This window comes from Nerophis lumbriciformis, linkage group LG18, assembly GCF_033978685.3.
Source record: "Nerophis lumbriciformis linkage group LG18, RoL_Nlum_v2.1, whole genome shotgun sequence".
In the NCBI taxonomy this organism is placed as follows: Eukaryota; Metazoa; Chordata; class Actinopteri; order Syngnathiformes; family Syngnathidae; genus Nerophis; species Nerophis lumbriciformis.
This window is the reverse complement of record NC_084565.2, coordinates 39277501-39295000: the sequence shown is the minus strand read 5'-3', so window position 1 is coordinate 39295000 and position 17500 is coordinate 39277501. Positions and strand designations below refer to the sequence as shown.

Below are 17500 nucleotides of genomic sequence, written 5' to 3'. Positions count from 1 at the left end.
TAATAATAGATTTTATTTGTAAAAAGCACTTTACATTGAGTAAACAATCTCAAAGTGCTACAGTGTATTAAAAAAGTAAAATAAAAATAAAAAGATAATACAAATAAAAACTAGAACAGCCTAATAGCTAGAACTAGTATGCATATATCTATAAAAAAAAAAGAAGGCTTTTTTAAAAAGAAGGGCTTTTAAGCCTTTTTCAAAAGCATCCACAGTCTGTGGTGCCCTCAGGTGGTCAGGGAGAGCGTTCCACAGACTGGGAGCGGAGGAGCAGAAAGCCCGGTCTCCCATAGTTCGGAGATTTGTTCTCGGAGATTGGAGGAGGTTAGCCTGTCCGGAGCGGAGGTGTGGTGTGGATGATATGGGAGTGAGTAGTTCTTTGAGGTAGAGGGGGGCATTTCCATGGAGGCACTGGTGGGTTAGTAGGGAGACTTTGTATTCAATCCTGAGTGGGACAGGAAGCCAGTGAAGGGATTTGAGAATTGGTGCGATATGGTCATATTTCCACACTCTCTCCAGGATCCTAGCAGCACTATTCTGTATGTACTGCAGCTTCTGGATCTATTTATTTATATAGCGCTTTTCTCTATTGACTCAAAGCACTTTACATAGTGAAAGCCAATATCTAAGTTACATTTAAAGCAGTGTGGGTGGCACTGGGAGAAGGTGGGTAAAGTGTCTTGCCCAAGGACACAACGGCAGTGACTAGGATGGCGGAAGCGGGAATCGAACCTGGAACCCTCGAGTTCCTGGCACGGCCGCTCTACACAACCGAGCTATGCCGCCCCAGAAGAAAATAGTGTGAAAATGTAAACGGAGAAACCTGAGAAGAACTATTTTCTGCAAGCTTATTGCCAGAAAGTTACAGCTGTGCTCTAAAGGGTGAGCGTGGCTAAGCTGGCGTGGTATTTTTTTTAGAGAAAAATCCCCCAAAAGTGCCAATCATACCAAAGACTATACAAATGGGAGCCATTACCTCCCTGCTTGGCACTCAGCATCAAGGGTTGGAATTGGGGGTTAAATCACCAAAAATGATTCCCGGGCGCGGCCACCGCTGCTGCTCACTGCTCCCCTCACCTCCCAGGGGGGTGATCAAGGGTGATGGGTCAAATGCAGAGGACAAATTTCACCACACCTAGTGTGTGTGTGACTATCATTAGTACTTTAACTTTAACTTAAAACATATTTAACATTTTTATTTCACATCTAACCTTTCTAAAATTGGAAAATCACATTGAAAACGTCACAAAAAGCTCTTAAAAATGAAGATGCAAAAGTAAGAAATGCTTCATAAAGTGTGAAGTATATTTATATAGCGCTTTTCTCTATTGACTCAAAGCACTTTACATAGTGAAATCCAATATCTAAGTTACATTTAAACCAGTGGGGGGTGGCACTGGTTTAAAGGTGGGTAAAGTGTCTTGCCCAAGGACACAACGGCAGTGACTGGGATGACAGAAGCGGGAATCGAACCTGGAACCCTCGAGTTGCTGGCACGGCCGCTCTACACAACCGCCCCAGAAGAAAATAGTGCGAAAATGTAAACGGAAAAACCTGAGAACTATTTTCTGCAGGCTTATTGCCAGAAGGTTACAGCTGTGCTCTAAAGGGTGAGCGCGGCTAAGGTGGTGTGCTATTTTTTAGAGAAAAATCCCCAAAATTGCCAAACTGTCCAGGTGACTTTTCCTCTTTTACCCACAATTTCTTCATTTTGACTTTCTCTTCTCACTCCATGCCAAGAATCAAGCAAGATATATCAGACAGAAAATAAGCAAATTTCACCCTTATTTGAGATTTTTCATCTTACTTGGATTTGCAGTGTACTGACAAGCATGGTGGTGGTAGTATTATGCTCTGGGCCTGTTTTGCTGCCAATGGAACTGGTTCTTTAAATGGGACAATGAAAAAGGAGGATTGGCTCCAAATTCTTCAGGACAAGCTAAAATCATCAGCCCGGAGGTTGGGTCTTGGGCGCAGTTGGGTGTTCCAACAGGACAATGACCCCAAACACACCTCAAAAGTGGTAAAGGAATGGCTAAATCAGGCTAGAATGAAGGTTTTAGAATGACCTTCCCAAAGTCCTGACTTAAAGGTGTGGACAATGCTAAAGAAACAAGTCAATGTCAGAGAAGCAACACATTTAGTTGAACTGCAGCAATTTTGTGGTCAAAAATTCAAGCAGAAGCTTGTGGATGGCTACCAAAAGCGCCTTATTGCAGGTAAACTTGCCAAGGGACATGTAAGCAAATATTAACATTGCTGTATGTATACTTTTGACCCAGCACATTTTCAGTAGACCCATAATAAATTCATAAAAGAAGCAAACTTCATGAATAAAATAAGAGTTGTAGAAATGATTGTAAAGTCAAGACAGCCATGACATGATGTTCTTTACATGGGGTTGTGGGTGAGGGGTGTGGTCACCTGAGCAGCATCATGTACATGGGGTTGTGGGTGAGGCAGGCCATCAGCGCCCCCGCAGAGACCACCAGGATGACGGGCAGCAGGAAGTGAGGACAGTTGTTGGGACACGGCGCTGGCCTGGCGTGGCTCTGGCTGCCGGGTATGCACCTGCAGTCGGTGTAAAGCTGCGGGCAAAGGAGGGAGACAAAGTCCCATTGGCATTTGCGGCGGTGGCTGTAGGCAACCCCCTGATGTTTTAAGCACTCACGGCCAGTTAACATCTAAATGTCCTCCAATGTCTTCTAGTTTAGTCAAGGCATTTACAAAATGTAGGCTGTGGCAGCTACACAACAGCTAAGCACACAATAGCACATAAGCTAGACATACTCAATTATCATTGAACAATATTGCAGTGCAAATTAACACGTGTCAATATAAACAAGTATGGAATAACTCTAGTTGCACATACAAAGTCTCCAAGGCAGAAGAACGTATCCAGTAACAAAGGTGTCCGCATTTGTCAACTTGCTGCATCTCCAGCTCTACTTTATGCATTATTGTGGCCAGTGAATGTTACCAAAAATAAAAAATAAAAATAAATAAATAAAACAAACAATTACCGACCCCACTTCAACTTAAAGACAGCATGAGTCCATTCCAGACGGCTAATAATAAATAGGTTGGTGTTTTTCTTACCTGCCATTGTTCTCTCTTTGACTCATTTCACTTGATCAAAACTTTTCTACAAAATAACTCAAATATGTATGATTCCTGCTGATATCATACCAGGTCAATATCGGTATCGGCCAACAAGTTATATCGGTATTGTGTATCAGAAGTGAATACCAGCGGTCTGGATTCGATATTGATATCGGTCCGTTATCAGCAAAATAAATACATTCTGCTTGCATCTAAAATCTCCGATGCAAGCAGTCCTGCAGTGTCGGCTCGTGTGTGTGATATCATGTGCGATACAAACAGTCCTGCAGAGTGTTGACTTGTGTGTGCGATATCATGTGTGATACAAACAGTCCTGCAGTGTTGACTTGTGTGTGATATCATGTGCGATACAAGCAGTCCTGCAGTGTTGACTTGTGTGTGTGATATCATGTGCAATACAAACAGTCCTGCAGAGTGTTGATTTGTGTGTGTGATATCATGTGCGATACAAACAGTCCTGCAGAGTGTTGACTTGTGTGTGTGATATCATGTGCGATACAAGCAGTCCTGCAGTGTTGACTTGTGTATGTGATATCATGTGCGATACAAACAGCCCTGCAGAGTGTTGACTTGTGTGTGTGACATCATGTGCGATACAAGCAATCCTGCAGAGTGTTGACTTGTGTGTGTGATATCATGTGCGATACAAGCAGTTCTGCAGAGTGTTGACTTGTGTGTGTGATATCATGTGCGATACAAGCAGTCCTGCAGTGTTGACTCGTGTGTGTGATATCATGTGCAATACAAGCAGTCCTGCAGAGTGTTGACTTGTGTGTGTGTGATATCATGTGCGATACAAGCAGTCCTGCAGTGTTGACTTATGTGTGTGATATCATGTGCGATACAAGCAGTCCTGCAGAGTGTTGACTTGTGTGTGTGTGATATCATGTGCGATACAAGCAGTCCTGCAGTGTTGACTTGTGTGTGTGATATCATGTGCGATACAAGCAGTCCTGCAGAGTGTTGACTTGTGTGTGCGATATCATGTGCGATACAAGCAGTCCTGCAGTGTTGACTTGTGTATGTGATATCATGTGCGTTACAAACAGCCCTGCAGAGTGTTGCCTTGTGTGTGTGACATCATGTGCGATACAAGCAATCCTGCAGAGTGTTGACTTGTGTGTGTGATATCATGTGCGATACAAGCAGTCCTACAGAGTGTTGACTTGTGTGTGTGATATCATGTGCAATACAAGCAGTCCTGCAGTGTTGACTCGTGTGTGTGATATCATGTGCGATACAAACAGTCTTGCAGAGTGTTGACTTGTGTGTGTGTGTGATATCATGTGCGATGAAAGCAGTACTGCAGTGTTGACTTATGTCTGTGATATCATGTGCGATACAAGCATTCCTGCAGAGTGTTGACTTGTGTGTGTGGTATCATGTGCGATACAAGCAGTCCTGCAGAGTGTTGACTTGTGTGTGTGATATCATGTGCGATACAAGCAGTCCTGCAGTGTTGACTCGTGTGTGTGATATCATGTGCAATACAAGCAGTCCTGCAGAGTGTTGACTTGTGTGTGTGTGATATCATGTGCGATACAAGCAGTCCTGCAGTGTTGACTTATGTGTGTGATATCATGTGCGATACAAGCAGTCCTGCAGAGTGTTGACTTGTGTGTGTGTGATATCATGTGCGATACAAGCAGTCCTGCAGTGTTGACTTGTGTGTGTGATATCATGTGCGATACAAGCAGTCCTGCAGAGTGTTGACTTGTGTGTGCGATATCATGTGCGATACAAGCAGTCCTGCAGTGTTGACTTGTGTATGTGATATCATGTGCGTTACAAACAGCCCTGCAGAGTGTTGCCTTGTGTGTGTGACATCATGTGCGATACAAGCAATCCTGCAGAGTGTTGACTTGTGTGTGTGATATCATGTGCGATACAAGCAGTCCTACAGAGTGTTGACTTGTGTGTGTGATATCATGTGCAATACAAGCAGTCCTGCAGTGTTGACTCGTGTGTGTGATATCATGTGCGATACAAACAGTCTTGCAGAGTGTTGACTTGTGTGTGTGTGTGATATCATGTGCGATGAAAGCAGTACTGCAGTGTTGACTTATGTCTGTGATATCATGTGCGATACAAGCATTCCTGCAGAGTGTTGACTTGTGTGTGTGGTATCATGTGCGATACAAGCAGTCCTGCAGAGTGTTGACTTGTGTGTGTGATATCATGTGCGATACAAGCAGTCCTGCAGAGTGTTGACTTGTGTGTGTGATATCATGTGGGATACAAGCAGTCCCGCAGTGTTGACTTGTGTGTGTGATATCATGTGCGATACAAGCAGTCCTGCAGAGTGTTGACTTGTGTGTGATATCATGTGCGATACAAGCAATCCTGCAGAGTGTTGACTTGTGTGTGATATCATGTGGGGTACGAGCAGTCCCGCAGTGTGTTGACTTGTGTGTGATATCATGTGCGATACAAGCAGTCCTGCAGTGTTGACTTGTGTGTGTGATATCATGTGCGATACAAGCAGTCATGCAGAGTGTTGACTTGTATGTGATAAGTGCGATACAAGCAATCCTGCAGAGTGTTGACTTGTGTGTGATATCATGTGCGATACGAGCAGTCCTGCAGAGTGTTGACTTGTGTGTGTGTGATATCATGTGCGATACAAGCAGTCCTGCAGTGTTGACTTGTGTGTGTGATATCATGTGCGATACAAGCAGTCCTGCAGAGTGTTGACTTGTGTGTGTGATATCATGTGCGATACAAGCAATCCTGCAGAGTGTTGACTTGTGTGTGTGATATCATGTGTGATACAAGCAATCCTGCAGAGTGTTGACTTGTGTGTGATATGTGCGATACAAGCAGTCCTGCAGTGTTGACCTGTGTGTGATATCATGTGGGATACAAGCAGTCCTGCAGTGTTGACTCATGTGTGTGATATCATGTGCGATACAAGCAGTCTTGCAGAGTGTTGACTTGTGTGTGTGTGTGATATCATGTGCGATACAAGCAGTCCTGCAGTGTTGACTTACGTGTGTGACATCATGTGCGATACAAGCAATCCTGCAGAGTGTTGACTTGTGTGTGATATCATGTGCGATACAAGCAGTCCTGCAGCGTGTTGACTTGTGTGTGTGGTATCATGTGCGATACAAGCAGCCCTGCAGTGTTGACTTGTGTGTGTGATATCATGTGCGATACAAGCAGTCCTGCAGCGTGTTGACTTGTGTGTGTGGTATCATGTGCGATACAAGCAGCCCTGCAGTGTTGACTTGTGTGAGTGATATCATGTGCGATACAAGCAGCCCTGCAGAGTGTTGACTTGTGTGTGTGATATCATGTGCGATACAAGCAATCCTGCAGAGTGTTGACTTGTGTGTGACATGTGCGATACAAGCAGTCATGCAGTGTTGACTTGTGTGTGATATGTGCGATACAAGCAGTCCTGCAGTGTTGACTTGTGTGTGTGATATCATGTGCGATACAAGCAGTCCTGCAGTGTTGACTTGTGTGTGTGATATCATGTGCGATACAAACAGTCCTGCAGAGTGTTGACTTGTGTGTGTGGTATCATGTGCGATACAAGCAGTCCCGCAGAGTGTTGACTTGTGTGTGATATCATGTGCGATATAAGCAGTCCTGCAGTGTTGACTTGTGTGTGATATCATGTGCGATACAAGCAGTCCTGCAGAGTGTTGACTTGTGTGTGTGATATCATGTGCGATACAAGCAGTCCTGAAGAGTGTTGACTTGTGTGTGATATCATGTGCGATACAAGCAGTCCTGCAGTGTGTTGACTTGTGTGTGATATCATGTGCGATACAAGCAGTACTGCAGTGTTGACTTATGTGTGTGGTATCATGTGCGATACAAGCAGTCCTGCAGTGTTGACTTGTGTGTGATATCATGTGCGATACAAGCAGTCCTGCAGAGTGTTGACTTGTGTGTGTGATATCATGTGCGATACAAGCAGTCCTGCAGTGTTGACTCGTGTGTGTGATATCATGTGCGATACAAGCAGTCCTGCAGTGTTGACTTGTGTATGTGATATCATGTGCGTTACAAACAGCCCTGCAGAGTGTTGACTTGTGTGTGTGACATCATGTGCGATACAAGCAATCCTGCAGAGTGTTGACTTGTGTGTGTGATATCATGTGCGATACAAGCAATCCTGCAGAGTGTTGACTTGTGTGTGTGATATCATGTGCGATACAAGCAGGCCTGCAGTGTTGACTTGTGTGTGTGATACCATGTGCGATACAAGCAGTCCTGCAGAGTGTTGACTTGTGTGTGTGTGATATCATGTGCGATACAAGCAGTCCTGCAGTGTTGACTTGTGTGTGTGATATCATGTGCGATACAAGCAGTCCTGCAGAGTGTTGACCTTTGTGTGCGATATCATGTGCGATACAAGCAGTCCTGCAGTGTTGACTTGTGTGTGTGATATCATGTGCGATACAAGCAGTCATGCAGTGTTGACTTGTGTGTGTGATATCATGTGCGATACAAGCAGCCCTGCAGTGTTGACTTGTGTGTGTGATATCATGTGCGATACAAGCAGTCCTGCAGAGTGTTGACTTGTGTGTGTGAGATCATGTGCGATACAAGCAGTCCTGCAGTGTTGACTTGTGTGTGTGATATCATGTGCGATACAAGCAGTCCTGCAGTGTTGACTTGTGTGCGTGTGATATCATGTGCGATACAAGCAGTCCTGCAGTGTTGACTTGTGTGTGATAAGTGCGATACAAGCAATCCTGCAGAGTGTTGACTTGTGTGTGATATCATGTGCGATGCAAGCAGTCCTGTAGAGTGTTGACTTGTGTGTGACATCATGTGCGATACAAGCAGTCCTGCAGAGTGTTGACTTGTGTGTGATATCATGTGGGGTACGAGCAGTCCCGCAGTGTGTTGACTTGTGTGTGATATCATGTGGGGTACGAGCAGTCCCGCAGTGTGTTGACTTGTGTGTGTAATATCATGTGCGATACAAGCAGTCCTGCAGAGTGTTGACTTGTGTGTGTGATGTCATGTGCGATACAAGCAGTCCTGCAATGTTGACTTGTGTGTGATGTGCGATACAAGCAGTCCTGCAGAGTGTTGACTTGTGTGTGATATCATGTGCGATACAAGCAATCCTGCAGAGTGTTGACTTGTGTGTGATATCATGTGCAATACAAGCAATCCTGCAGTGTTGACTTGTGTGTGATATATGCGATACAAGCAGTCCTGCAGTGTTGACCTGTGTGTGATATCATGTGCGATACAAGCAGTCCTGCAGTGTTGACTTGTGTGTGATATCATGTGCGATACAAGCAGTTCTACAGTGTTGACTTGTGTGTGTGATATCATGTGCGATACAAGCAGTCCTGCAGTGTTGACTTGTGTGTGATATCATGTGCGATACAAGCAGCCCTGCAGAGTGTTGACTTGTGTGTGTGATACCATGTGCGATACAAGCAGTCCTGCAGATTGTTGACTTGTGTGTGTGATATCATGTGCGATACAAGCAGTCCTGCAGTGTTGACTTGTGTGTGATATCATGTGCGATACAAGCAGTTCTACAGTGTTGACTTGTGTGTGTGATATCATGTGCGATACAAGCAGTCCTGCAGCGTGTTGACTTGTGTGTGTGGTATCATGTGCGATACAAGCAGCCCTGCAGTGTTGACTTGTGTGAGTGATATCATGTGCGATACAAGCAGCCCTGCAGAGTGTTGACTTGTGTGTGTGATATCATGTGCGATACAAGCAATCCTGCAGAGTGTTGACTTGTGTGTGACATGTGCGATACAAGCAGTCATGCAGTGTTGACTTGTGTGTGATATGTGCGATACAAGCAGTCCTGCAGTGTTGACTTGTGTGTGTGATATCATGTGCGATACAAGCAGTCCTGCAGTGTTGACTTGTGTGTGTGATATCATGTGCGATACAAACAGTCCTGCAGAGTGTTGACTTGTGTGTGTGGTATCATGTGCGATACAAGCAGTCCCGCAGAGTGTTGACTTGTGTGTGATATCATGTGCGATATAAGCAGTCCTGCAGTGTTGACTTGTGTGTGATATCATGTGCGATACAAGCAGTCCTGCAGAGTGTTGACTTGTGTGTGTGATATCATGTGCGATACAAGCAGTCCTGAAGAGTGTTGACTTGTGTGTGATATCATGTGCGATACAAGCAGTCCTGCAGTGTGTTGACTTGTGTGTGATATCATGTGCGATACAAGCAGTACTGCAGTGTTGACTTATGTGTGTGGTATCATGTGCGATACAAGCAGTCCTGCAGTGTTGACTTGTGTGTGATATCATGTGCGATACAAGCAGTCCTGCAGTGTTGACTTGTGTATGTGATATCATGTGCGTTACAAACAGCCCTGCAGAGTGTTGACTTGTGTGTGTGACATCATGTGCGATACAAGCAATCCTGCAGAGTGTTGACTTGTGTGTGTGATATCATGTGCGATACAAGCAATCCTGCAGAGTGTTGACTTGTGTGTGTGATATCATGTGCGATACAAGCAGGCCTGCAGTGTTGACTTGTGTGTGTGATACCATGTGCGATACAAGCAGTCCTGCAGAGTGTTGACTTGTGTGTGTGTGATATCATGTGCGATACAAGCAGTCCTGCAGTGTTGACTTGTGTGTGTGATATCATGTGCGATACAAGCAGTCCTGCAGAGTGTTGACCTTTGTGTGCGATATCATGTGCGATACAAGCAGTCCTGCAGTGTTGACTTGTGTGTGTGATATCATGTGCGATACAAGCAGTCATGCAGTGTTGACTTGTGTGTGTGATATCATGTGCGATACAAGCAGCCCTGCAGTGTTGACTTGTGTGTGTGATATCATGTGCGATACAAGCAGTCCTGCAGAGTGTTGACTTGTGTGTGTGAGATCATGTGCGATACAAGCAGTCCTGCAGTGTTGACTTGTGTGTGTGATATCATGTGCGATACAAGCAGTCCTGCAGTGTTGACTTGTGTGCGTGTGATATCATGTGCGATACAAGCAGTCCTGCAGTGTTGACTTGTGTGTGATAAGTGCGATACAAGCAATCCTGCAGAGTGTTGACTTGTGTGTGATATCATGTGCGATGCAAGCAGTCCTGTAGAGTGTTGACTTGTGTGTGACATCATGTGCGATACAAGCAGTCCTGCAGAGTGTTGACTTGTGTGTGATATCATGTGGGGTACGAGCAGTCCCGCAGTGTGTTGACTTGTGTGTGATATCATGTGGGGTACGAGCAGTCCCGCAGTGTGTTGACTTGTGTGTGTAATATCATGTGCGATACAAGCAGTCCTGCAGAGTGTTGACTTGTGTGTGTGATGTCATGTGCGATACAAGCAGTCCTGCAATGTTGACTTGTGTGTGATGTGCGATACAAGCAGTCCTGCAGAGTGTTGACTTGTGTGTGATATCATGTGCGATACAAGCAATCCTGCAGAGTGTTGACTTGTGTGTGATATCATGTGCAATACAAGCAATCCTGCAGTGTTGACTTGTGTGTGATATATGCGATACAAGCAGTCCTGCAGTGTTGACCTGTGTGTGATATCATGTGCGATACAAGCAGTCCTGCAGTGTTGACTTGTGTGTGATATCATGTGCGATACAAGCAGTTCTACAGTGTTGACTTGTGTGTGTGATATCATGTGCGATACAAGCAGTCCTGCAGTGTTGACTTGTGTGTGATATCATGTGCGATACAAGCAGCCCTGCAGAGTGTTGACTTGTGTGTGTGATACCATGTGCGATACAAGCAGTCCTGCAGATTGTTGACTTGTGTGTGTGATATCATGTGCGATACAAGCAGTCCTGAAGAGTGTTGACTTGTGCAAAGCTGGACAGTTAGTTAACATCCAAATGTACAATTTATTCTATTTTAGTCAAGTCATTTACAAAAGGTAAACATGCTAGGCTATACGCTACTAAGAGCTCGCAGCTACACCACAGCTAAGCACACCGTAGCACACAAGCTACACATACTTAATAATAAGTGAACAATATTGCAGAGTAAAACATTACATTTCTCAATATAAACAAGTATCAAGTAATAATTTTGGTTACATATTACTTATACATACAAAGTCTCCAGGGCATAAGCGTATTAGAAAGTATCTGGTAACAAACGTGTCCGCATCATTCAACTTAGCGTTATTGTGAGCATTAAGTGTCACCCCCACCCCCCAAAAAAAGTAATTAAAGACATAAATATATAATAAATAAATAAATAAATAAAAATAAATAAATAAAACAAACAATTACCGACCCCACTTCAACTTAAAGACAGCACAAGTCCGTTCCAGAGGGTTAATAATAAACAGGTTAGTGTTTTTCCGACCTACCATTGTTCTCTCTTTGACTCATTTCACTTGATCAAACCTTTGATTACATTCCACACTGCAAAACAATACATGTACTGTAGGCTTCATGTTGATATCGTAGTCGGTCAATATCGGTATCAGTCAATACCCGTGGCTTCAATATCGGTAGTGAAACCCCCGGTTTTATTTACAATAGCACATCTTTCTCATGCACTACAAATCATTAAAGTCAAAACAAGTTGTACTTGCATTTGAGCTAATGACCCATGACCTAACAAGTTGAATGATGCGGACACGTTTGTTACTGCATACCTTCTAATATTGGAGACTTTGTAAGTGTACGTAATATGCAACTAGAATGATTTGATACTTGTTTATGTCGACAAATGTGCTGTTTTACACTGCAATACCGTTCAATTATAATCACGCATGTTTAGCTTGTGTGCTATTATGTGCTTAGCTGTGGTGTAGCTGCTAGTAGCATGTTTACCTTTTGACAAAAATAGAAGGAAAAAAACAACATTGTGTGCTTATTGGAGGATGTAAAGAAGTTCATCTAACTTTGCACAGGACTGCTTGTATCGCACATGATATCACACATTTTACATGCAAGCAAATATCATCCCACACTGTTTTTTTGGGGCCGATACCAATATGGGATCAGGATATCTGTAGTAAACATGTGTGGGGACGTCACCTACCTGGACCAGGTGTGTGTGGTTGGGGTTTTTGGTGAAGTGGGTGCAGCCCGCGTGACACGGGGAGATGTACTCCACGCCATCGGAGCCGCACACCGGGTTGAAGGCGCCGGCGGGACACGAGCAGTTGGCGTAACACATGGACGGAGACCTGGAGAGAGTCAGAATAATTGTATCGAAGTTATCACAAAACGTTGTGTTTCGATGAGTTCCCGGCGAGCAGACAAACGCTGTCTTTAATCCTACCAAGCAGAAGGCTTGTAAAACTCCGCTGTGTAGGATGGGAAGCAACATGAAGGTGTTCTGTTTCTTTCATGTATTGTAATCAACAGAAATATATTGTCTTGACCCAAGAACTACAAAGCAAAGAGGAAGCAGGACCTGACTCCCCTCCAGGGACCTCTTCTTTGAACTGTTTTACGACCTTTTCTGGGAACTGTTTACAAACTTTTCTTTGAACTGTTTTAATCAAAGGCAATGGCTGTTTACGACCCCCGTCCCTTAGAAACAGCTGTTGCCAAGCAGGGAGGTAATGGCTCCCATTTTTATAGTCTATGGCAGGGGTCGGCAACCCAAAATGTTGAAAGAGCCATATTGGACCAAAAATACAAAAAAAAATCTGTCTGGAGCCGCAAAAAATTAAAAGCCATATTACATACAGATAGTGTGTCATGAGATATAAATTGAATTAAGAGGACTTAAAGAAAACTAAATGACCTCAAATATAGCTACAAATGAGGCATTATGATGCAATATGTACATATAGCTAGCCTAAATAGCATGTTAGCATCGATTATCTTGCAGTCATGCAGTGACCAAATATGTCTGATTAGCACTCCAACGAGTCAATAACATCAACAAAACTCACCTTTCATGCACAACCTTAAAAGTTTGGTGGACAAAATGAGACAGAAAAAGAAGTGGCATAAAACACGTCCTAGAAAGTTATACATGTAAACAAACTACGGTGAGTTCAAGGACCGCCAAAATTAGTAGGACAAAACGGCGCTCGCCAAATACTCGAATCAGTGAAGCATGTTTAATATAAACAGTGTGCTTTGTAACAATTAGGGAGGTTTGTGTCATGTTTGTCCTCCTACAGAAACCATATTAAAACAAAAAATATATTTTTTTCCCCTCATCTTTTTCCATTTTTCATACATTTCTGAAAAAGCTCCAGAGAGCCACTGGGGCGGCGCTAAAGAGCCGCATGCGGCTCTAGAGCCGCGGGTTGCCGACCCCTGGTCTATGGTATGACTGGGCCGGGGTTTGAACTCACAACCTACCGATCTGAGGGCGGACACTCTAACCACTAGGCCACTGAGTAGAGCGTGGTGGAACTGTACAAAGAGTACAGTCCAGACGTTTCTCCTCAAATTGAGCCAAATTTAATTCTGTCTCGGTTTAATTCCTTGCTTCTTGTCTTGTTTAATAGATGTCATCAGTGTTTGAACCGGACAGCCAATTCATGCACACAGAGGATTTTTGGAGGCAGAATCACTAAAGAAGTCTGAACTAAATGGACTGAAGACAAAAACCACACAAGTGAGTATTGTCGAGGAAAAATGACTATTTTAGTCGTCTCTTGTCCAAACCACAATTTGAGCCTAAATGTTTGTGTGGGGGTTCTTTTCCTCAGCAGCCTGGGCCTGGGCTTTGTCATAGATAAGACACTTTTATGGCCTTGATGCATTCTTGGAGTCTGGTAGAGGTGCGCCCAAACCACCTTCTCGTGAATAAGGACAACGATCACTAATTTGGGTTGTATTTGTCTTTTGCGCAATGGTTTCTCCTGAAATGGGTTTCTTTTGGGATTGTGACTGCCTGTCAAACGTTGAATCAAAACATAAACATCTTTAAGACCTCTTTGTATCACTCTCTCTCTCTCTCACTTCTCTTTCCTCCTGTTCTTTCTTTAGCAGCATAACCACAACTCATTTTACTTGAGATCTCAAATAAACACTTAAAAAGATATTAGCTTTTTCTGGACGATTCTTTATTTAATTGGTAACCTACTCAGTGGCCTAGTGGTTAGAGTGTCCACCCTGAGATCGGTAGGTTGTGGGTTCAAACCCCAAAGACTATAAAAATGGGAGCCATTACCTCCCTGTTTGGCACTCAGCATTAAGGGTTGGAATTGGGGGTTAAATCACCAAAAATGATTCCTGGGCGCGGCCACCCCTGCTGCTCACTGCTCCCCTCACCTCCCAGTGGGTGAACAAGGGGATGGGTCAAATGCAGAGGACAAATTTCACCACACCTAGTGTGTGTGTGTGTGTGACAATCATTGCTACTTTAACTTTATTAAACTCCAAAATAGTAATGTGTTGGAAAAAATGTGTATACAAACTGCAGTATTACTATAAAAAGCACATTGTGACCAGAGAATGACCTTGTCCGCATGACCCACTGTGAAAGTATCTCTTCTCGCTGCTCATTTTGAAGGTGTCGGCTTCTTCGTTCCAGTCTAACAGTGCATCATTGTCTGGATAGCCCGATGCTTCCCATATGCTCTCTCCCCCCTCCAAACTGAACTGACTCCCTCTCTCTCTCCCACCTTGTAGTCAGTGTATAAAGAAGAACTCATCTCTCATCCTATTGCGCGTTCCTTCAATACTTGCAGTGAATGTGACCTGTGCCTTCTCAACTGCTCCAGGTTTTCAAACAAATCTAAGAATTTTGCTTGACTACTTGATTAGAAAATTCCCATCGTCTTGGCTCACCCGTGCCGCCCGACTTGGTAGTGATTGACCTCGGAGACTCTCTGCGTGGAGCAGCCCATGAAGAAGAGCGGGATGAAGAGGAGGGTGGACATGGTCAACAGGACCACGCAGAAGCGTGGAATGTTCTTCAGAGACATTCCCGTCTTCTTCATGATGACACCGCCAATCAGCATCCCCACCGCCACTGCCGGAAGGTTCACAGCACCTGCGAGCGAGGATATTCATTTTAAACGCCGCGCCAATCACCGGGATGTATTCCAACTAGTCCGGATAGAATCCAGATTGAACATTTGGCGGCAACGTAAACGGAAACATCAGTTAAGCATCAGGGTCTTACTTATTATAATCCAAATAATACATAGTGTGTGCAAACTATACAATTGTGTGTACTATTAGTGATCTACAAAGACTGTACAATTGATAACAAGTACAAACCCTGTTTCCATATGAGTTGGGAAATTGTGTTAGATGTAAATATAAACGGAATACAATGATTTGCAAATCCTTTTCAACCCATATTCAGTTGAATATGCTACAAAGACAACATATTTGATGTTCAAACTCATAAACTTTATTTTTTTTTTTTGCAAATAATAATTAACTTAGAATTTCATGGCTGCAACACGTGCCAAAGTAGTTGGGAAAGGGCATGTTCACCACTGTGTTACATGGCCTTTCCTTTTAACAACACTCAGTAAACGTTTGGGAACTGAGGAGACACATTTTTGAAGCTTCTCAGGTGGAATTCTTTCCCATTCTTGCTTGATGTACAGCTTAAGTTGTTCAACAGTCCGGCGGTCTCCGTTGTGCTATTTTAGGCTTCATAATGCGCCACACATTTTCAATGGGAGACAGGTCTGGACTACAGGAAGGCCAGTCTAGTACCCGCACTCTTTTACTATGAAGCCACGTTGATGTAACTTGGCATTGTCTTGCTGAAATAAGCAGGGGCGTCCATGGTAACGTTGCTTGGATGGCAACATATGTCGCTCCAAAACCTGTATGTACCTTTCAGCATTAATGGCGCCTTCACAGATGTGTAAGTTACCCATGTCTTGGGCACTAATACACCCCCATACCATCACACATGCTGGCTTTTACACTTTGCGCCTAGAACAATCCGGATGGTTCTTTTCCTCTTTGGTCCGGAAGACACGACGTCTACAGTTTCCAAAGACAATTTGAAATGTGGACTCGTCAGACCACAGAACACTTTTCCACTTTGTATCAGTCCATCTTAGATGAGCTCAGGCCCAGCGAAGCCGACGGCGTTTCTGGGTGTTGTTGATAAACGTTTTCGCCTTGCATAGGACAGTTTTAACTTGCACTTACAGATGTAGCGACCAACTGTAGTTACTGACAGTGGGTTTCTGAAGTGTTCCTGAGCCCATGTGGTGATATCCTTTACACACTGATGTCGCTTGTTGATGCAGTACAGCCTGAGGGATGGAAGGTCACGGGCTTAGCTGCTTACATGCAGTGATTTCTCCAGATTCTCTGAACCCTTTGATGATATTACGGAGCGTAGATGGTGAGATAACTAAATTCCTTGCAATAGCTGCTTGAGAAAGGTTTTTCTTAAACTGTTCAACAATTTGCTCACGCATTTGTTGACAAAGTGGTGACCCTCGCCCCATCCTTGTTTGTGAATGACTGAGCATTTCATGGAATCTACTTGTATACCCAATCATGGCACCCACCTGTTCCAAATAAGTGTTTGATGAGCATTCCTCAACTTTATCAGTATTTATTGCCACCTTTCCCAACTTCTTTGTCACGTGTTGCTGGCATCAAATTCTAAAGTTAATAATTATTTGCAAAAAAAAAAAAAAGTTTATCAGTTTGAACATCAAATATGTTGTCTTTGTAGCATATTCAACTGAATATGGGTTGAAAATGATTTGCAAATCATTGTATTCCGTTTATATTTACATCTAACACAATTTCCCAACTCATATGGAAACGGGGTTTGTACAAAAGTCAACTTTTCCACTCCAGAGTTGCCAGTGGCCCACTCAAATATTAACACTAAATTAGTCATCTTACTCTGGATTTTAATCCTATTCAAAAACGACAGTATAACTATATAAAATAATTCATACGATAAAATCTAACAGAATTTAATAAGAAATAACATATATGTTTTTAGATAAACTGTCAACAAAATTAAGGTGCAAACGAAAATACAGCTTCACCACTTTAGTCAACATTTTTGCGCTTAAAAAAAAATGTCTATGACTTTCGGTTCCAGAATTGTTTTTGTTTGTTTGATATTGTCATTATTGCCACAAGTGGTGGAAAAGTGTCAGAATAATTGTATCTAAAACTTTGTGTTTCAATGAGTTCCCGCCGAGCAGACAAAAGCTGTCTTTGATCTTACCAATCAAAAGGCTTGTAAAACTCCACTGTGCAGGATGGGAAGCGACACAAAGGTGTCGGTTTCTTTGATGTATTGTAATACACAGAGACCCGAGATCTACAAAGCGGAGAGGAAGCAGGACCTGACCCCCGCCCCTCCAGGCACCTTTTCTTTGAACTGTTTTGTAATCAAAGGCAACGGCTGTTTACGACCCCCCTTCCTTTCGAAACAGCTGTTGCCATGTAATCAGGGAAAGTCCAAATAAAAAAGAGGAGGCGTACAATCTTTAATCAGAGCGTGGTGGGACACTGGACATTTG

At 43.5% G+C, this 17500-nt stretch overlaps 1 protein-coding gene across 2 annotated transcripts in view; it reads right to left on the bottom strand.

Moving 5' to 3' along the window:
• The window catches only part of slco2a1 (solute carrier organic anion transporter family, member 2A1), a 51582-nt gene that overhangs the window by 5280 nt on the left and 28802 nt on the right, over positions 1–17500 (bottom strand). For both annotated transcript variants that reach the window (XM_072915126.1, XM_072915127.1), the window contains exons 9-11: positions 14823–15027; positions 12103–12250; positions 2425–2588 (exon numbers count right to left, since the gene is read on the bottom strand). In XM_072915126.1, coding sequence (XP_072771227.1) covers positions 2425–2588; positions 12103–12250; positions 14823–15027 — 517 coding nt within the window. The remainder of the gene's footprint in view (positions 1–2424; positions 2589–12102; positions 12251–14822; positions 15028–17500) is intronic.